The sequence below is a fragment of the Diabrotica undecimpunctata genome, chromosome 10, assembly GCF_040954645.1.
Source record: "Diabrotica undecimpunctata isolate CICGRU chromosome 10, icDiaUnde3, whole genome shotgun sequence".
Classification (NCBI taxonomy): domain Eukaryota; kingdom Metazoa; phylum Arthropoda; class Insecta; order Coleoptera; family Chrysomelidae; genus Diabrotica; species Diabrotica undecimpunctata.
This window is the reverse complement of record NC_092812.1, coordinates 67944212-67966772: the sequence shown is the minus strand read 5'-3', so window position 1 is coordinate 67966772 and position 22561 is coordinate 67944212. Positions and strand designations below refer to the sequence as shown.

At 33.1% G+C, this 22561-nt stretch overlaps 1 protein-coding gene across 1 annotated transcript in view; it reads left to right on the top strand.

The window, feature by feature from the left end:
- The window catches only part of stol (voltage-dependent calcium channel subunit stolid), a 164817-nt gene that overhangs the window by 14682 nt on the left and 127574 nt on the right, over positions 1 to 22561 (top strand). The window contains exon 2 of the mRNA XM_072546474.1: positions 245 to 326. Coding sequence (XP_072402575.1) covers positions 245 to 326 — 82 coding nt within the window. The remainder of the gene's footprint in view (positions 1 to 244; positions 327 to 22561) is intronic.

Below are 22561 nucleotides of genomic sequence, written 5' to 3'. Positions count from 1 at the left end.
CTAAGATGCTGTGATTATTGTAGACCTCGTTTATTTTTTGACAAATGCGTCTGTAGTACTTATCAATATAAATAAATAATTAAAAATAAGTTCTATTTACATGGAAACTAAATAACCAATTGAATGGAAATCCCAATGTGTTTCCATTGGACAGTCTATATAGATAACTTATAATGATCTTTGTAAAATCATACTGTGTTACTGTTTTGGTAAATACTAGTTAATACAATTTATATATTTTCAGGGTGAAAAATTGGGCGCTCAAATTTGGAGTTGATCTTTGGGAATATGGTAAATTAACGACTCGAATGAAGGAACTGCAAAAAGTAAGTATTAAATAGTCATAGGTTTAATAGCATATTCAGCATATTCTACCGATTATGGTGCAGCCTCCCTTACATAGTCATTCTTCATTTCTGCCCACGATTGTCTAAAATTCCTTGTTCTGTGCCATGATGTACCGGCTTGTTTTCTTATGTCATAGTCCCATCTTAAATTTTAACGTCTTCTTGGCCTCTTGACGCCTCTTGGATACCACAGTGTAATTCTAGTGGACCACCCATTGTCAGTTCTTCTCGCTAAATGTCCCGCCCACTGCCATTTTAAAGATTTAATTCTATGGATTACATCAGTAACCTTGGTTTTCTGTCTGATCCATTCTATTCTTTTTCATTTTTCATTTTCCATTAGATTTTTTATACGAATATACTTTTTTCTTAACTGTCAATTTTTATCTAAAATGCTGTTATTATTGTATATCTCGTTTATTTACTGGCCTATATCCAGGGCCGATTTTAGGGTCTTGAGCGCCCCGGGCAAATCAAAATTTGGCACCCTTTCATACAAGAATATACATATGTACTGAAAATTAAAAAAGGGCAAAAAACCAAAATTACTCAATAAAGAACTGTGTAAAAATTTATTTATTTAAAAAATAATATGACACACAATGTTTTTTGTAATGCTTCTTTTTCTTCGTGTCCCCATCCTTTAAGGACACTGGCCTAATCTTTACTGCTAACATACTTATTACAGATGACGTCACAGTGGCGACTTTTGTCGATGATACAGCCGTTTTAGTTTTAAACAAAGACCCAGACATAGCATCTGAAAAGCTACAAAATTACTTGCATACATTAGAGAATTGGTTGACGATTAAAGACAATAACGAAAAATCAGCTCAAATCACATTAACAACAAGAAGACGCACTTGTCCACAAGTTAGTCTAAACAATGCTCTATTCCTACTGCAGACATTGTGAGATATCTTGGGTCGCATTTGGACCGAAAGCTCACCGGAAGCAACACATTAACGCCAAACATCTCAGCTCAATATAAAATTAAAACAAATAAATTGGTTATTTGGTAGAAAGTCACAACTGTCATTGGAGAACAAAATACTGCTTTACAAAGTCGTACTAAAACCAATATGGACTTACGTCGTAGAACTCTGGGGCTGTAGCAAGCCTTCAAACATAAAATTTTGCAGACCTGCCAATGAAAACCACATTGCGTATAATAGCTGACGCCCCTTGGTATGTGAACAACGCAACCATCCACAATGACCTAGAAGCACCAACTGTAAAGGATGCCATATCACTTCACGCCAACAAGGCCAAAATTCTTATTTCAACGCACCACAGCCAAATTATCAGTGAATTATATCAGCCACCAATGGAGAAACGAAGATTGAAGAGGACTTCACTAGAAGACCTGGTTACACGGGTGAAAATGGAGAACTGTCATTGGACGATACCCAAATAAAGTCTATATTGTCATCACATTTACTAATTACTCAATGTACTGTTTATGAGTAGATTGTAAACATGCATTTAAAAAATAAAATGAAAATAAAACTATTCTTTACATTTTAACTTACATTTTAAACAGATTTTTCAGAGTCAAGCAGGTGAAGGCCTGTTCTGGACTGAAAGAAATCAAATCGGGGCAACCGCAAGGTAGGGTACTGGGATTGCTACTCGACTTATTATACAATACAATATGATATTTCAGACCTTAAACATAATATGATAGGTACTTTCGCTGACGATCAAGCTATCCTATCAGTTGGAGAAGACCATTAAGAAGAGATCTCAGTAAATAAAGTCAATCATTGGATAAAAAAATGGAGAATTAAAATTTAGGGTATAAAACAAGTGCATCAGTTATAAAGGCTACAAAGAGAATTAAATTAGCCTATTAGAATAGATAACTTTCATGTCCCTATTGCAGATTACGCAAAATACCTGAGGTTACATTTGGATAAGAGACTGCGTTGGTAAGTTCACATTAAAAAGAAGAGAGATGAACTCAACATAAAATTTAGAAAGATCAACTGAATGCTTGGAAGAAGAAACTTAACTATTCATTGATAACAAACTACTGATTTACAAACAAATACTAAGGCCAATATGGACATACGGCGCACAGCTCTGGGAATAGCGCCAGTAAAAAAACATTGAAGTAATAGAGAGGTTTTAAAATAGGGTACTAAGGAGCAGCGTTGATGCCCCATGATACGTAAAAAACAGCTGAATCTACCGAGATCTGAAGATGGAGGCAGTAGAACAAATATTTACCAAATGTGCCATCAGGCATAAACAAGGTCCACTTCAACAAGTGAATACAAAGTACCCTCATGTTGTTGGTATAATAAACTTCTTATGATAAATGATAAATTTTAATTTTTAAAATCTACAAAAATAATGAATGTAAGAAAATATTTTATTTCTATATTCTCGCCCTCAAAATTTGGCGCCCCGGGCTTTCCCGCCCATTTATCCGGCGCTGCCCTTATCCTTTAGTACATATTTTATTTAAAAAAGTATTTAAACTGTATTACTCTATTTTATTTTGTGCTCAAACGAGGAGGTATGTCAGAAAATACAAACATCTGCTTTGGAATTAGAATTTTAGTATTTACTGGTGAAATTATTAGGATTACTTTGTAAGAGATAATTTTCGTGTGGATAATCAGCCTACCGTGCTTTCAGTTTGTAGAAATGCGGCATAGTTTATTCTCATTCTTAGAAAACAAAAATCTGTAAATATCAAGTTGATGTATTTTTAGTATAATTATACATATTTTAAATATCTGTAATTTTGCGAGAAAGTATTTTTTAAGTCTGAAGGAAACAAACTAATTTTTTTCTCACATATTTTGTGAACAATGTCTTAAAACGAAATATCAGTGAAATATATCAAATGTTGTTATCCAACAGGTTAGACTAAGGAGAAAACAATAGAACAATTGTGTAAGAAGGTATCTCTTCAAAATTTTCATGCATAATTATGAGAATGCTGTTAAGTAATAACATAAGAAAAAACTTAGCTACTTACTTTCTTTACGGTAATTCCAAATGAAAAATTCTTGGGAAATAAAGCAGTGTATGTTATTTTACATAGACGTACATCTATGTCATAACTTACAATAATTAACTCGCTTTTTAGTGCAGTGCTTATAGTTTATGTTATCTGTTTTAAAACGCAAAAAATAACGAAATATTTGTTAATTTCTTCATTAGGTATATTTATCTGCGAAAAAATCGTTAAACAATTATTACAAGAATATAAATTCTGAAACAACGTAGAATTCGCTAATGATTGATAATGAATGTAATATTACAAAAATTAAAGCAATCTCACGTTCCCTGAATTAATCATGTCAATTTTTCTTTTAGTCCCATGTTCTTCCAGTATGTTGTGATCAATCGTTCATCTCCTGCAGTGTTAAATTCACAATATTCACAGTATGTTGAATTCTACCGAAATGTTATTATCTACCTATCAGGCCAGTAAATGAACGAGTATGACGATATCGTGTAATTTTCCGTGTCACCACCAAATTGCATAACAATTTGATTTTAGGTTCTACTTAGACTCCACTGTCGTTGTTTGCTTTTTATTTTTAGAGGTGAAGACTACCCCTACCAGAAAAAATCCTATAATTTTAAATTAAAGCCGGAAATTGATTTAAATAATATTTTAATGAAGTGAATGAATGTCATAAAACATTAAACAACATTTTGTCACAGTGTAACCCCTAAATCTCACCCCTTAAAATAGTTATAATTAAAACAATATCATCGAATACCTTGTCTCCACTGATTTGCATAGATAGATATATAGATAGATAGTTTATTTGACTGTAAGGTACAACAATGTTTACAGCAAGTCAAAACTAAAATTATAAACATTAAACATTACAAAAAAATGGAAACAATACATTAAAAATATTTAAAAGATTAAAATACATAAAAACGTACAATATAGACATATAATTAAAATAATATTAAATTTGGTTATGTTGCAGCTTGAGCATTCACAGATACACTCTCGTAATATTCACCCAGTGTATAAGGACACATAGTCACTAGGTACTCTTTGACTTGGTTTTTAGAAGCTGTAGTTGAATTAATGTTTTTAAATTTTTGAGGTTAATTGAACTTGAAGTTGATTATACAGTAGTGAACCACAGACAGTCGATGACTTCCTACTTATTTCTAAATGTCGATATGGTACTATAAACTGTCTCTTATTTCTTGTGTTGTGTGAATGAATATTACTGTTACATAAAAAGTTCTTTTATTTTTATGAATTAGTATCAATAATTCCAAAATGTAAATTCCATACACTGTTAATATATTTAAATGTCTAAATAGGTTTTTACAAGACCAACCATACGGAACACCTGCAATACATCTGACAATATGCTTTTGGGCCTTGAAAACGTCCTTTATATTAGAAGAGCCACCCTAGACAGTTTTACCGTAACTCCTTGTCGATTGTACCTCAGAAAAATAAAAAAGACGAAGGTATTGCTTGTATTGTATAGTATTGCAAATTTCTCAATTGATAACATTTAGAATTGAGTTTTTACATACAAGTGAGTCTTAAAAGATAAATGAAAGTCGAAAGTCACTCCTAAAAACTATCGCTACAACTCAAAATACCCTCACCATTGATGGAAATACTTAAATCAGGTTTAGTAGAATTTGAACGGGATGTAAATGATAAAAATTTAATTTTGTGAACATTGAACAGGAGCGACTGACTACTGGACCAATCAGAGAAGGTATTCAGTGAGTTTGTTATTTTATCTTGTAAAAATTTATGTCTTTATCGCGATATAGCATAAACTGATACAAATGCATCAGACATTACATATGGTGGTTCATTAATATACAAAATAAATAATATCGGGCTCAATATGGAGCCCTGTGGTACTCCATTCTTATTAACAATCGAATCAGACATTGAAATCTTAAAAAGTTATTTTTCCCTCTAACTATTTGGTGCCGGTCTTTCAGATAGGAACCAAACCAACTATGGGCAACTCCCCTAACACCATATCTGTATAATCTATCGAGGAGTACATCGTGTTGCACACAACCCAAAGCACGACTGAGGTCACAAAAAATGGCAGTTGGATTTTCACAGTTTTCAATTGAGATTAAGACTTCCTCGTAGAAACTGTTAATGGCTGTGGAAGTAGAAAATTTATTTCGAAATCCATGTTGATGCTTTGTGATAATTTGGTTGATATCTAAAAATAGTAAAAGTTGTTTTAGCATTGCATATTCAATAATCCTAGATATCACAGATGGAACAAACAATGGTTAAAAAATTGTCATTGATTTAGGATCACCTTGTTTTAATACCGGGGAAATGATAGAAGTTTTCAGCATACTGAGAAAAATACCAGTATTGAAAGAAGCATTTATAATGTGAGCAAGTGGTGTCAAAATCTAAGACGCAATTTTCTTACTTACTATACCTGATATTTCTTCAAAACCACACGATGCTTTGTTTTTAATTCCATATTTTATTATGTCTAAGATATCTTCTTCTGTTACATAAGATAGGAATAAACTATTTTGAACAAAATCGTTGGAATGCTGAAAATTCAAATTTGGTTTAATTATTTTACTAAATTAAAGTTTAATAAAGTAATCATTAAATTTGTTTGATATATCTGAATCTGTAATCCTAGTATCACCTATTTTTAGAAAAAAATTTATGTGATTTTTTTTGTTTTCCATTAAGGTCATTTATAACAGCCTATGTGGTTTTGTTTTTGTTAGAGGATTCAGAGATTTTGTTAAAATAAAACTGACCCTTTGTGGCCTCAACAAGAACTTTGTGCTGATATTTTTTTTGTCTATATAGAGCTTTTAGCTCAGGGTATGCCTTACTCAAAATATAAAAATCCTTCAGACTATCTGAAGAATATTTTACTTCTTGTGTGACCCATGTTTTTTTTTGTTTTGGTAATGTTTGGTTTTTCTAATAGGACAACTAATATTGAAATAGAACTGTAATTTATCATGAAAGACGTTATATTTACTATCAACATCAGTTGCATGATAAACATCTTGCCATGTTTCTTTACTCAAGAGATTGTTGAATGCATCTGTTGCGCCTTCATGTGTTACTCTGAAAGTATTTCGAACTGATGTCATGGTTAGATTAATAAAATTCAACCTCATAAGGAATATATCGTGATCTGATTCAGTATTTACATTTACAGTACCTATACAATCATCACAATTTGTATATACCTGATCTAAAATATTTCCGCATGTGGAAGTCGACCTTGTAGGTGTAAAGTTCCTGGGTAACAAACTATAAGATGCTAGTAGACCAGAAAATCTGTGTGAATTATTTCCATCCATCCAATGGCGCTACAGCCCAAATCGGGCCTTGGCCTCCTTCAACAGGCTTCTCCAATCATCTCGATTTACCGCTGTTCTTTTCCATGAACGCGTTCCCAGGCAGTTCCTGGCATCCTCATCGACTTCATCTTCCCATCTCTTTTTAGGTCTTCCAACAGGTCTTTTTCCCTGCATTCTTGCATTTAATAATTTTCTGGGGATTCTATTCTCATGCATGCGGACCACGTGCCCTGCCCATCTTAATCTCTGCAGTTTAGTATGTTGTGCTAGAGTTGGTTCGCTATATTGCTCGTATATTTCTCTATTATACCTAATTCGCCAGTTGTTGTTTTCACTTATTGGGCCCAGGATCCTACGTAATATTTTTCTTTCAAACACATCTAATGCATTGGCAGATTTCTGTGTCACCACCCATGTTTCACAACCATAACTTACTATGGGCCTGATTATTGTTTTATAGACCCGGAGTTTTGTTTTCCGGTGTACGTCTCGCGATTTGAATATGTGGCCCATCGCGAAATAGGCTTTATTTGCCAGCACAAGCCTTCTATTTATTTCCGGTTCTTCTTCATTGCTTGCGACCAGATCCATTCCTAGGTATGTGAATCTATTTACATGTTCTATATCGTCAATAAAGTGTTATTGCATCGGTCTATTTGATCTGGTTTGTATGAGTAGTTTTGTTTAATTTGTATTTATTGCTAGCCCTACTGTTTCTGCACTCTGTTTCAACTCAACGTAGGTTTCTTCCGCTGCATTCACTGTTCTGCTCATTATGTTTATATCATCTGCGTATGCTGCTAATTGGGTAGACTTGTTTGAAAGTATGTTATTTCCGCTCACCGTCAACCGTCTAATTACATATTCAAGAACAAGATTAAAGAGCGTTGGAGCTAGTCCGTCGCCTTGTTTCAGTCCTTGCGTTATCGTAAACGCATCAGTGATCTGTCCCTGAATACATACCTATGCTTCTGTTTCAGTCATTGTCATTTGCACTAGTCGTATTAATTTTGATGGTATGCCAAATTCTTTTAATATATTAGGTAGAATTGTTCTATCTATTGAATCATAGGCTTGTTTAAAATCTACAAAGAGATTGTAAACGTCCATGTCATATTCCCATGCTTTGGCTAGTATTTGTTTAACTGTAAATAGTTGGTCAATGGTAGTTCTATTTTGCCTAAACCCTGCTTGATGTGTGAATTATTTAGTGTCATGGAATTTACATTAAAATTGCCTGTTAAAAATATGAATTGATTTGGTTTAAAATTTGAATTTAAAATAAGATTAAGTTTTTCATAAAATACATCAAATTTACCTTTAGGAGATCTGTAGCAAACTAAAAGTGTGTGTTGATTTGAATTATAATGCCACTTCAGCCCACATACCTCAATGTCTTTTTCAACACAGTACTGATCGAGTAAAATGGAACTAACCTTCATATCATCCCTTGCCCAAACTGCAACGCCACCACATTTATATTGGAAGTTACTAACAGAATTTACAATTTTAAAATTTGGAAATCTATAATGAATCACCTCGCCATCTGCTGACCACGTCTCAGTCATACAAAAAAATTTCAAATCAGACTGCTTATAATTAGCAAATAAACAATCCATTTTAAATTGATTTAGTCCCTGAATATTTGACAGTAGGAGATCGTACTCATCCCTTCCTTTTTCCTGTTTAAAAGTCATTTCTTCATACTTCACTTTATTTGCGTATGTGTTGGGCGCTTCATAAAAAACCTACTTACATAGGAGCCTACTGGCTATAGTTTTGGGTCCATTACTTACGTTACTTCTGGAAAGAGTTTTTCTAACATCTTCTTAAGATTTTCTGCCGTTGTATGTTGGTCTACTCTAGTAACATGGAGATGGCTAAATTTTGGGACACCACTGATTTCTGAGTTCTCATTATTACCTAACAAAATGTCCATTCCTTTTTTTGTGTCTAACCATTTTCCATTCTTGCTCACTATTATTTGTAACCGAATTTGTATTCTCAATATTTATCAAATTTTCATCGTTTGTTAAATTAATAATATCTGAACATTTTGCTTCCGTTTGTATTCTTAAAATATCAGCTGATAATTGTTTATTGAAATTTGAATTGAAATGAAAATGAAAATGAAAAATTGGATTTAGGTTCTACTTACTTAACGCTTCAAAATTGGACTTGCGCCGTTGGTTGCCTTTATTTTTAGGGGTGAAAACTACCCCTATTAGAAAAAATCGTATAATTGTAAATTCAAGCAATTTGGAATTATTTAATTATACAGTGACATTTAATTTAGATTGCTTTACTGTTTTAATTTTTTTACCATATAATTTCTACTCTTATAAAAATCATCCCTTACGAAGAAATTCGAATAGGTACTTGTAGTATTTTTTTTTTCATTGAAACTATAATTACAATAATTTTTTTAATCAAAATGTGATGTATTTTATTTCATCTTAAAAAACAACCCTTAAAAAAAGCCGCTGCCCCTAAAAAACTAAAAAACTGCATAGAAAAAAGTTATGTTGGCAAAAGGATGCTGTGCTAAATATCTGGGCATCCAACTAGACACAGGTCTAAGATTTACAAAGCACCTGATGAAAGTAGTCCAAAGAGCAGAAGAGAGAACCGCGGCATTAATAAAAATTATGCCAAATATCGGCGGTCCAAGTACCCTCAAAAGAAGAATGTACCTTCAGATTGTGCATTCTACCCTCTTATACGGCGCTCCCGTATGGTACGAAGCCTTGAGAATGGCTAAGTATAAAGAACTGCTTGCAAAGGCACAAAGGAAGCCTCTACTAAAGGTAGCAAGCGCATACCGGACTACTTCTACGATTGCCCTACAGGTCATAACAGGTACGCTCCCCATTCACCTCCTAGCTAAAGAAAGAGACACTTTATATAACAGAGAAAACGGTCATTTACCGGAAATAAAATCCGAAGTAAGATCACATATGCTCCAAATATGGCAAAATGAATGGGAGGCACAAACGGAGAAGGCACAATGGACCAAAATGCTAATCCCTGATGTGGTAACTTGGTCTAAATGTAGGTTCAGAAGGTTAAATTATTTTTTTACACAATTTCTCACCGGCCATGGCTCCTTTAGGTCGTACACGTATAGAATAAAGAAGACAACAAATGATTTGTGTATAGATTGTGGTGTCATAGATGACGCAGAACACTGCATTTTTGCTTGCACTACTTTCCAAAGAGAACGGAATAATCTAATATCAAGGCTAGGAGCGATAACGCCCAACAATCTGATACAGAAAGCGACGCAAAACAAAGAATCCTACGATGTTACTGTCGACATAATTACGCAAATTATAAAGAAAAAGGAGACGCTAGAAAGAGCGAGACAGGAACAGGGTGGTTGAGGTAACAAATTACATAATACGCTGTCATGAGTTCTTTACAGCTCGGCTGCACGACGTAATAGACGGCACCTTTACAGCCAGATCTGTAATTATATTACGTACGTAGTTTTCACGACCTCATGCCTCTTTTAATTCACATTCCTTCCTTGTCAGGCTGAACACACCTGCACTTTTTATGAACCCATATTTTGTTTCCCCACAATTACCGTCTCTGCATATCATTTTAAGTGGTTCTTATCGTTTTTAGGTAAGAACCCCTTTACAATTTTCTCCCAAATTTTCAGACTGCACAAGGTGGTTTTTAGTTGGTAGGCGACTGGTCAGGGGTGCATGTGGCGCATATAATCCATACTTTGGATGCTATGTCCTAGCATGTGCTCCTTTCCGGATCGAATCCAACAGTACTAGGGACATCTTCCCTAGTCGGTTTAGAACCTTTCCACCTCAGTCCAAAAAAAAAAAAAAAATTGGCAAAAGGATAGAACAAATTACCAAAAAACGGTGTGAGTGACGAACTTTGAAAAATCATATCTTGGACACTGTGAAACCTAAAGACTTCTACTAAACGTCATTTTGAAGTAGAAGGAAAGAAGTTTTTTTCTATAAAGAATGGCTATACCTGTATTTCTTGGAAAAAAGTTATGGTATAAAAAAAAATCGCGCGTTTTCGCTTTTTTTTTTCTTCGTTTTTTGAATATATTTTTGTCAAGCTACTAGTAGCCTACTAGTCGAGAAGCCAACGTCCGTTTATTTTCTCTCTTCAAATTTCACTATTAAAAGCATAACCGCTTAAAAGATACGAGTGGGGAGAGGAATTTTGGCTAGCACTATATAATATATCCTTTGATGTATGATTTTTAGAAATAACTTTAAGCTGATGGTCTGAAAATGATTGCAGAATACGGATTTTGTTTTCTTTGGGAAAGTAATAAACGCCGACTTCAGCAATGCTCTTGGTTTGCTCCGTTTAAATATGTCGTTAAATAGTTTTGTTAAGAGTTGAGTACCGTCGCTGTTAAATAGTTTTATGGATTCTGTAGGTATATTATGCATTGTCAGTTCCAGGAGTTTTGCTATCTTTTAGATGTGTTATTGATTTTTCCACTTTGTCTGATGTGATTGGTAAGTGGTCATTACATATGTACGATGGAGGTTGTTCGGACATATTATCATCAAAACGTTCTTAGAAGTATTTGTTTCAAATGCAAATTTCTTGATTTCTATCTGTGATAATGATCGTCTGTTGATCTTGCAGTTTTCTGGCTGTGTTGTATTTCTAAAGACCATCTGCTTGTTTAACCTTTTTATACATATTAAACGTATCGTGTTTTGTTCCAAGAACTCTATCACTTCACACTGTGATTTTAACCAATTTTCTTTGACCTTTCATACTCCATCAATAGCTATTAGTAAATTATTTTATCACAACAGTATATATTTGCCACAATAAACTCAAATTGACACTGTTACAACTAATTTGTTTAATTTTCTCTACTGTTACAACACCTTCACTATTGTTTAGTAGGATTCTACATACTTACAACATAAATAATTATGGATTATTCGTCAAACAGGCTGCAAAATACTCTGCCAAAAAAAATAGTGGTTACCCAACTAATCAAAGGTTAATAATTGAACTCATTTTTGCACATCTCTACAATTCTACGATGATTTTTATATTAAACATTACTTCTAATTAAAACTTATAACAAATATTAGGTATTTTATTTTAAATCATATTATCAGTATCGCCATCTGTCGGATCGTAGCCAAACTATAGTATAAAAATTAAAATGTGAGAATGTACACTGTCTTCAGAACAATAGTCATATTATTAGGTTTGTCATTGACTTTATTTAACAATACATTTCGTTTCGTTTTTGGAGGCTATTATTAAGATTTTTTTCAACATACTATATTTTCAATAGTATTGGTGATAGGGATACAACCCCTGCGAACTGCTTTTAGGACATCAAATAATGGTACAGTCGTCAGAACATTATAAATTTTCACCCCTGATGTCTGATTTCAGTATACAATTGAAAAAATTTGTATGCCCTTTCCATCTTTACCGATCTTGCCCATTCTTTATACTAGTAAGTTTACTTGCTTTTATAGTAGTCTGAAGACTAGATTTTAAGAAGTCTGAAATTTTCGCAATTTTGAGGATTTGATGTCTATGGAATTATGTCAAACGTTGATTTTAACCATTATGTTAATATTTGGTCATAAAACAAATAGATACATTCAATTTGTATGCAAGTCTCAATAGTTCATTGTGAGATCAAAAATGGACTTTATTATAAGGAAAAGATTCTAATAAAGGAAAAGGGAAAAATTGGATACTTATTTTTTTTATTATAACTATATAATAAACAAATGTACCTATTCTATAAGATAATGTGATGAGTTTAGGTACTGTCCTTTGATTCTGGCGTGTTGTGGTCCCTTTCAGTAAGATAATCACATGTACATGTTACTGATTTGTTGGCCAACGTCGCATTAGTCTTCTGATAACTTGATGTTGAGGTATTGCGGAAATTAATGGATTGGAGTGTGTGGTCACTTTTTTAATGTATGTTTTTTTTTGCTAGATTACTTCTTTTATTGTTTAGATGTTGAGATCCTTATAGATTCTTTGGTTGGTTACGTACCAGGGAGCATCAACAATTATTGCTCTTAAGATTTTTGATTGCCATCTTTCCATTATAGCAATATTGGGATTTACTACTACAGTCCCACTGCTCTATGTCATATGTCCATATTGGTTTAATAACTATTTTATAGATTAAAATGTTATTATTTATTGACAGCTTAGAGTTTTTTCCAATTAACCAATTGATGAAATTTTGTCTTAGTTGTATTTGTTTTCTTTTTTTACTGATGTGTTTTTTCCAACACAGGGTTTGGTTCAGATGTAGCCCAAGATATTTGGTTGTTTTAGTCCTGAGTATTTCCTCATTGTTGATATATATGTTTGATGGTGTTTCTCGTCGTAAATTGAAAGTAATGTGGGTTGTCTTGCTTTCTTTTATTTTTATTTTCCATTGTTCTAGTCAGTTTTCAAGCTCATAGAAGTTGTGTAGCTATGTTGATGTGTTTATAGCCTATGAGTATTACTGTGGCATCTGAAAATGTACCAATTGTTACGTTATTTGAAGTTGGTAGATCAGACGTATATAATAAATGTAATAGAGGTTCCAAGACGCTGCCTTGTGGAATTCCCGCCTTAATGGGATGCATTTAGGATATTTCTCCATTTACTTTTGTTCTGAACTGTTGGTTTTTTAAGTATGATGTAAGTATTTAAAAGAATTGTGGTATTATTTGTTTAATTTGATAAGGAAGTCCTTTATATCAAACCTTATAAAAAAACTTGACTCACATCTAGTGATACCATTGAGCAATATTCCTTTTCTTCTAATGCGGAATTGATTTTATGGGTTATTTGGTGGCATTGCTGGATAGTTGATCTCGTCGAAATCCAAACTGATAATTTGGTATCCAGTCTGCGCCAGTAAAGTCTAGATCTATTCTTTTTATTAAAAGTTTTTCTAGTAATTTTGAGATTGTTGATAACAGACTCGTAGGTCGATAAAATGAGACTTCACTGGGATCCTTTCCTGGTTTTGGGAATAAAAGTATTTCTGTTATTTTTAGATTGTAAGGCCAATAATTACACCTTAATATTGCCTTATATATATACGTAAGGATTACTATACCCTTTTTGGGTAATTCTTTTAGCATTTTTGGTGTTATTAGGTTAATTCCTGGTGACTTTTTGATATTTAGTCTCAAAATATCTTCTTTTTTAAGTTCTTTTGGTGTTGTTAGTCTTATTTACTTTACTGATAGTTGTTCTAAATTTAAATAATTAATAATTTCGTGATCTTTTTCATTGTTGTGTGGTTGGAATACTGTTGCTAAATGTACAGCAAATAATTCTGATTTTTCTTTATCGCTTCGTGCCATTGGTTTTATGTATGTGTGCGGCTTTTCGTACTAATGGCGATCTTGTTTTAGGTTTAAGGAGGTTAAGTTTAGGGAGAAACACTGCTTTTGACTAAAAATACAGGGTGTGGCGCGATAAGTTTTGATTAAAATGTAGGTTTGGATGACCCTGAGCTGAAATATAATGTCATGAATGTGGCACTTCCAATTATACCATCACTAGACGTCAATTTTGTTATTTTTAATTATAACCTGATATTTTTTATTTTATTTTTGAATTCTACAAAAAAATTTTGATAAAATTTGTGTAATACACCATAAACACTTAATTATTTCAACATTAATAAAGAGTAGGCCCGGATTTCCATTATTTAAGGTGACGTTTTATTATTTTTTCATAAGTTAATATTTCTGTAAAGTAACCAATATCATGAAACGATTATTAATTGTGCATATTATTAACAATGTTGACTAGGTGAAGTATTTTGTTTTAATTTAGTTGGATAACTTACAAACTAAAATAACTAAAAATAGTATTAAACAAATAAAGTTTTATAATGAGCCTAAGTAAGACTCTCTGCATCATATATTCCTTTTTTGTAACAGATTTGGGAAATACCTGATTTTTAGTGTAACTTCAAATCCCAAAATCTAACGGAGTCAAGTCAGGAGAGCGAGCTAACATCCTAACTGACCCTAATTGGCAATCCATCTATCATCAAACATGTAAAGATGCTGAGCAAAAGGCCCAAAGTTATAAGATGCTCCATATTGACACCAAGCTGAAGCCACTTCTCAATTTCTTAAAGTATGTAACTCCGGTCGTATGGCTTCTTCTAAAAGCTGGCAATATCTTTCACCATTTAAATTTTCATCATAAAATTTTATTGCAAAAAGTTTATCGTCTTTTATTGCATAAAAACATTCTAACTCCAAGTATATTGGAAAAAACGTTCTCTACTAACATGTGGATTTTCATTAGACAGTTTTCATCCTCTTGTGTCTTCATAAAAACCATTCACAGAATTGTACCATTCGGGAAAGATTACATAGTGTTACACCAAATGATATGAAAATAGTTTCCATTTGGTTTTTTTTTAATGAGATAAATTGTTCTCCACGACAAAGTAAGATCTCTCTATGGAGGCATTTGGAGAGGCCATAAAATAACCCAAAACATTAATTTCGTTTATGTCATTGAACACTGGTGGCTTATTTTTATTAATTTTTGTCAAGGATAAACATCTATTTTGCCGATTTGGCGTGAGGTTAATTACCAGTCCTTCCGGTAATGATCCATTATAAGCACCAGGGCTGTATTCAGGTTACTTAGCCCAAGCATGGAAATGGATTCAGCGGCAGGATCTTCCACCATGGAAAGTTCTGACAATCTACTTGTAAACCAACCATTAAAATTATATTCTACAGCTCTTAATCAACCTACACATCAATTTTCAAACAAAAAACAAGCAATTCTACTTCAATCACTCCCACATTCTAATATTGAAGTTTACCTTAATGCAGTAACTTGTAAAGTAGATCCCAGAAAAGTACATTCTATTTCTAAAATTATAAACGATCGTATTTGTATCTTCTTTACCAGTGAACAGACAGTCGATGAGTTACTAGCAAATGACAATGGGATTGTAGTAATTAATCAAGAACGGATTCAAGCCCGAAGACTAATAACTCCAAATGAACGATTGTGTTATTTCCAACGTATGTCCAAGTATTCCGCACAGCATTATAGAAAAACAATCGAAAAACTTATATACATCTAATAACTCCAATTGACTTTCTCAGGATAGCATATCTTGAGTTTCCGACGATACACTTTTATAGCGCCAACTAATTCCGACAAATTACCCGATTCTATGTTAATTAACCATGAGGATAACAACTATCGAATTTTCTTTTCCATCGAAAAGCAATGTTGCTACTTATGCAAGCATCAAGGACATTTTGCATCTCAGTGTCCCAATAAAAATAATCAAACTCCTTCAAACAACATCCAAAATACTGCTCATCTAAACTCCCTACAGGAAGTACACCAATCAGCTCCCCTTTCGACAATTTCTTCTACACAATCCTCTCCTACTGAGACTGAAACAACAGTACAACAATCAGCTCCTTTGTCGATAAATTCCTCTACACAATCCTCTTTTACTCTAGGCTGAGACGTCTAGAAAAATCATTACCTCTCAATCAAATAAGCATACTCCGATAAACTGCGACCTGCCCAATGAGACTCAAATGGATACCTTAGATCAAGATACATCCTCATCTCAGCACCCTAAACGAAATGCATCTGAAATAATTCCCCCCCCCCCCCCAATAAGAGGCAACGAAAATGCCTTCGTTGAACCGAAGCCACGAAGCAAAAAACCAAAAACTCAACAAGAAAACAACAGAAACCTAGTAGAAGATCTTACCAAATGCACCAGTCAATTCTTCAAGGAAAACTCCAACAATGGATACTTAACACAAAAAGAACTTATTGTCTTCTTTGAAACTGCGCATGGTTCTTCAGATCCTCTCAGTGCCGCCAGAACTTACTCGGAGGATATCGAAGGATTGATAAACTTTCTAAAGAAAATACATCCTATGTTAAGCCCAAGATATCTTAAATCCCGTTGTTCTAGAATTAAAAACAAAATTACAAAACTAATTTCAAGTAAAAGTTCTACCGATGATCCTAGCGATTCCTGTCTGGAGACTTATTAATTAAACTATTTTCAATTCTATTATTCAATGGAACCTAAATGGGTACCATATCCATTTAGAAGATCTTAAAATTCATATAAATAGATTTAATCCATCCATCCTATGTTTGCAAGAAACACATTTCAAAGAAAATTCGTGTCAAAATCTTAAAAACTATGTTTTAAACACCATATTTTAAGAATAGAACGATTAGATGCCATGCTAGTGGAGGTGTAGCTATCTATATCCATAAATCATTCGAAGTTGACTTAATTCGTTTAAAAACTGATCTTGAAACAACAGCCATAATTCTTAAAGGACCTCAAAAAGTAAGTATCTGTAATATCTATATCCCTCCTAGCCAAGATCCATCTAAAAATAACTTAGTTAATCTTTTTGAATCGATTCCTCAACCTCGAATAATAGTAGGTGATTTCAACGCTCATAATTTTTTATGGGGAGCTAAAAAAGTGGACTCTCTAGGCCGTAAAATTAAACAAATTACATCAGAACTTAATATAAATATTCTGAATGACGGACGCATAACCAGATTTAATACTTTTACAGGTGATGGGTCGCCACTAGATTTATCTCTTTGTGATCCTTCTGTACAGCTATCATTATCTTGGGAAGTTGTGTCTTATTTATATGGAATCGATCATTTTCCTATATTAATATCTAATATTAACCACAGGCCCTCATCTATTCCCATTGATAAATGGTCATTGAAAAATGCCAATTGGCCTCTTTACTCTTCCTTAATTTCAGAATCTATATTGAACTTGATATCTCCTTTTGCTCCATAACTTCTGCTGCACATAGATCCATTGGCTTTGTAGTTCTCCCAAAAAATCATAATCCATTCCCCTGGTGGAATGCTGCATGTGAAAAAGCTACAAAAGATTCCAAAAGAGCCTTATACAAGCTTAAGAGATACCCAACCTTAAACAATAAATTGGAATTTAAGAGACTGCGGGCTTACTGCAGATATGTCCTAAAGCAGAGTAAAAAAAAAGCCTGGAAAAATATATATCTTCCATAAACTCATCTACTCCCACTACAGATGTTTGGAAAATGGTCAACAGGATGTATGGAAATAAATCTTTCAATACTATCCACTACCTAGAACAAGATACTAAAACATACTCATTAAAAGAGGAGATCGCTGCAGTTCTAGCAAATACATACCAAAAACAGTCGAGTGACGAAAACTTACCAATAAATTTTTTAAATCATAAAAAGAACATTGATGGGTCTAACATCGATTATGATGATCACACCAGTTCACCTTTAAATGTGAAATTCATAATAGACGAGCTCCATGAATCTCTTAACCAATCAAAGAATTCAAGTCCCGGATCTGACAACATCCCAACCGTATTTCTTAAAGCCTTACCTGTTGAAGGCAAGCAGTATCTACTAGATCTCTACAATTTTATTTGGACAAAAAATGTCTTTCCTGTTGAGAAGCAACAAATACCTTTGTGTTACGCGTATGATAGTGATCTAACAGTACATCATTTATTAGTGGAGTGTCCGTTGTACGCATTTGAAAGACAACATAAACAGTTACCTACAAAAATAAAAGATATTCTAAGTGAACATAGTGACCACAATCGTACCATATGTTTTTTGGTTTCCTCAGGACTAATCAACAAAATCTAATTGTATTCTTTGTTTTCTTTTTATATGTATGTTATCTGTAAAATCGACCATTACTAATAACCCTTGTGGTTGAAGCAGTTTTAAATAGAAAAAAAATTCTTATTACACTCACCGTGAATAATAATTTAAGATACAGATTTAAACAATCCTCATAAGTAAATCATGCATTTGTCATTATTCACTATCAAATACAAACTGGCACAAAAAAACTGTCAAAACAATACATATAAACAATTAACGTTCTAACTATCAAATCTTTGACAGCCATCGCATACCCTTTACTACATTAAAATAATTAAGTGTTGTTATGTTTTAACTCATATAATGAAATATCTCAAATGTATAGGGAATACCGATTCCAAACGAATTGGCTTAAAAAAATACAGCGGAAAATGTATAGTGTGCTCTCTTTAATGTAAGCAACTTATAAATGATTTAAATTGTGCTTGTTGGCGGCTAAGTTTAAAACACCCTGTATGATATATCAATGAGTTGGACATATCGAGTTAACGGGCAAGCGCTTGTTGTTAACTGTTTATAATTTCGCGATACTAGCCTCGTTATTAATGGAGATCGGTATTCAAAGTGGACTAGAATTTTTCCAAAACTTTGATAAAAATCGAAATATCTCCAAAATACTTTTGGTGGTATAATCGTTTTCATCGTTCTTGGCGTGTGCGTGTAAAAACACTTGCAATAAGTTGTTTCATCTGTCTTTCCTTGTCTAAGCTCGATTCGTTTACCTCCTCCAGTGGCGGAGCAAAATGTAGCATGTCAAACGAAATAATAGTTATAAAAGAAAATTATAAATTATTTTTCATTAAATTTCTAATAACGGAATATACGTATAAATTGCGAAGAAGTATTTTTCTAGCTTGCAGTACAATAGGACAGGATATAACGAAAAGTACATTTTAAAAGGATTTTGAAATATACCCAAAAAAGTGCTAATTATTTAACCCACTTTAATTAAAAAATGATACAGATTTTTTAAGTTTTAAGCACTGTGGCGAATTCTAAACTGTTACAACGTACTGACCTTGATTAATTAGCTAATCAGTCAGCGTCTTTACTGGAACTGTCTTCATCATTGGAATCTTCTGCCAAATCGATGATAATCCTACTTTCATTTTCATCATATGTGACCATTTTTGCCCAGTCGTCCTGAATTAATTTTTCAGTATGGTTAACACAACTCGCCCACACTGCAGGTGTTGCCTCAGCTAATGCATCGCCCCAAACTTTTTTCACTGTTTCATCTCCACGTCCATGTTCTCCAATATGACGATCATAGTATTGTTTAGAAATGCCCCAGACCAACTCAATCGGATTATATTGACAGTGATATGGAGGCAATCTCAAAACCTGATGCCCATGTTCTTGGAGTAGCTCGTCTATAACGTACCTGGTATTTTGTGGTTTATTCTGGCGACAAAGACTCAATAGCTCTGTCTTGCCCGAATCGTCGTCAAAAATTATTTTTTTCGCTCGTAACCATTCTTGTAAGTCCGATTTTTTCCAACTGGCATTCGGTAACTTTTCTATTAAAGAGCTATGGTATGAGGCATTATCCATAATAATTAGAGATGGTTCCTCCAACATTGGTATCAGCTTTTCGGAGACCCACTTTTTAAAAGACTCTTTATCCATGGAATCATGATAGTCTGCACTCTTCGATTTCGTAGAAACCAGTAATCCAGCATCTTTAACAAATCCTTGCCTACTTCAGGCATGTAAAACAACAAAGCGTTAACCTGTATTTTCGTGTCCTTTTCTGATGCTTTTCACACAGTCATCTTGCCAAGTACGTTTATATGCCCCTTTTAGGAATATCCATGTTTCATCTAAAAAAACGAACTGAAGTGGGCTTGGACTTAAAAAATTTCTCATATAATGCCTCAAAAAATACAGTCGTTTGGAGACAATACATGGTTTCTCACATAGCACTCGTCTACTATTTTCTAGTTTGTATGAAAACCCACAATTTTTCATAAGACGCCACAAACTTGTATCAGAACCGTCATAGAGATGCTTGTTTCTTAATTGTGTATTTAGAACTTTAATTGTAACGTGCTCTCCTTTTGCTTTCATGCCATACAGTACATTTCTAATCTCTCCTTTTATAGTATCGCTGACATCATTAGTCTTTTTTTCTTGTACATTACGTGATTCTTCTGGTGTAGTAAGAGCTGCCCCTGTCTTGTATTCACTCTTTATTCTTGTCACTGTGCGAAGACTGATTTTCAAAGCGTCCGCTACTCGTTTATGTACCGATGATAACGAAAGCAAAGGTCCGTTGTTTTCTTTTTCTTTTTTAACATACTCCAATAAATGAACTACACATTGTCGCATTTCTCCTGTTATCGTTTTTCCCGGCATTTTTTTTATTAAATAGAACAATTAGTTATTCATAACAAAAAATAATAAGTAAAACTGTTCGGAACAAATTCCAACAATGACTGACTCAAATCGACTAAAACAACATAAAATATCAATGGTAATTGCTACAATTATAAATCTATTCGCCAGTTCATTCAAGAACAATGCCACAAGTTATTATTGCAATGGGTGTCGGAAGAGAGAGAGAGTTAATTTATAATAAACTGGAATTTTTAAGTTGTCGAGAGTATTATTTTATGTAATGGAATTCCACACAGTAAGAGCTCAAACTATTAATTAATTAAAAACTGTTTACTTATAAAAACTATTTCATCAGCTACTTCAAACCTGCACAGATCAGGGTAACATGTTAAAAAAAACACGTCACTGCCAGCTATCTGTATTCGTAAAGAGGCCGAACTTATCACCGACACCGTATCGGCCAAACACATCGGTGTTATTGCTACAATACTGGGAGACGTGAGTGGTTTCTTAATTCCCTTATCATCGCACTTTACCATGACGAACGTGACTCGCACAATTGAATTACGCATCTGTGTATCAGAGAGAGAACACATTTTAAATAAATTTTATCTAAAATTTCATGTAAAATTCGAAAATAAAATAAAAAATATTACATTTTATTTAAATTTACAAAATTGACCCTGTATAAAGGAGTGGAAAATCGTGGACACATTCATTACTTAAGTCAATGTGGGATATAGTGAAATACACGGTAATTATTGCCAAATTTCATGAATGGATTGCTGCATTACCTGCACTGGGTTATTTTGTCCATATCTTCTAGGTCTATTTGAAAGATGCAGTTTAAAAATTTTTTTGAATACATTATATTGACGTGTTCTTTCCATTTTCTTTGTTGTGTTAATATTCTGGACTATATCCTGAACTCCCGTCTTTCTCAGTATTCATATCGGTAATTTTTCTTAAAGTTCTGATTACGTCCATTACGGGTATCTCGATATTCTAGGTGTCTTTTTTTCTTTATTATCTACTTCTTCTAACGTTTGTTGATAGTAAGTTAACGTTAGTCTAATAAAAGTAGTTCATGCCATGTTTTTCATGCATTCAATAAGTATTAGCTTGCACCTGATATTTTCAAAAATATAATTTCTTGTATAATCCTCACATTCTCTACCATCTTTGTTTTATACATTATCCTTGAGTTTTTTTAAGCACTATTAGTTTTAATCGATTTAACATGGCAGTCTTTTATCGAACTTCCTGTACGCATCTACTCTCATGTTAAACTGAGGATTAAAGTTGTGTTTAAAAGGTATAGCAAAAACGATCAAATCAAAACAAATTGCTTAAAAAGTGTCACATGTTAGCTAAAACTTTAGGAAAGTTTCAAAGATTAATATCAAAAAAGATGGCAAAGATTAAATCAAACAGGATGTTTTTGATAAGTTTAACTGGAAAGCTTTTAAAAATATTCCGAAAATAGGAATATAGATTAATAGGGCTTATTTTTGGACGATAATATATTTTGGAATTTTTTTTATGAAAGTAATAAAAGATAAAATAAGAGCAGACGTTTAACAGCTGCATTGAAGTTTTTACAAGCTAATGAATGACAATTTTTCTCATAAAATTTAAAATATTTATAAATTAAACCACCTTTAAGTAATCTGCATTTCTGTTCAAAATAATCAAGTCTTTCATAAAAATATATGCACTTTTACAATATCCTCTCAGAAATGATGCAATCTGAAGATTTTGTTATTTACTTCCCTATTTTTTATGAATCTGAAATAGGTGTATTATTGTATTTCTTCCAAATTT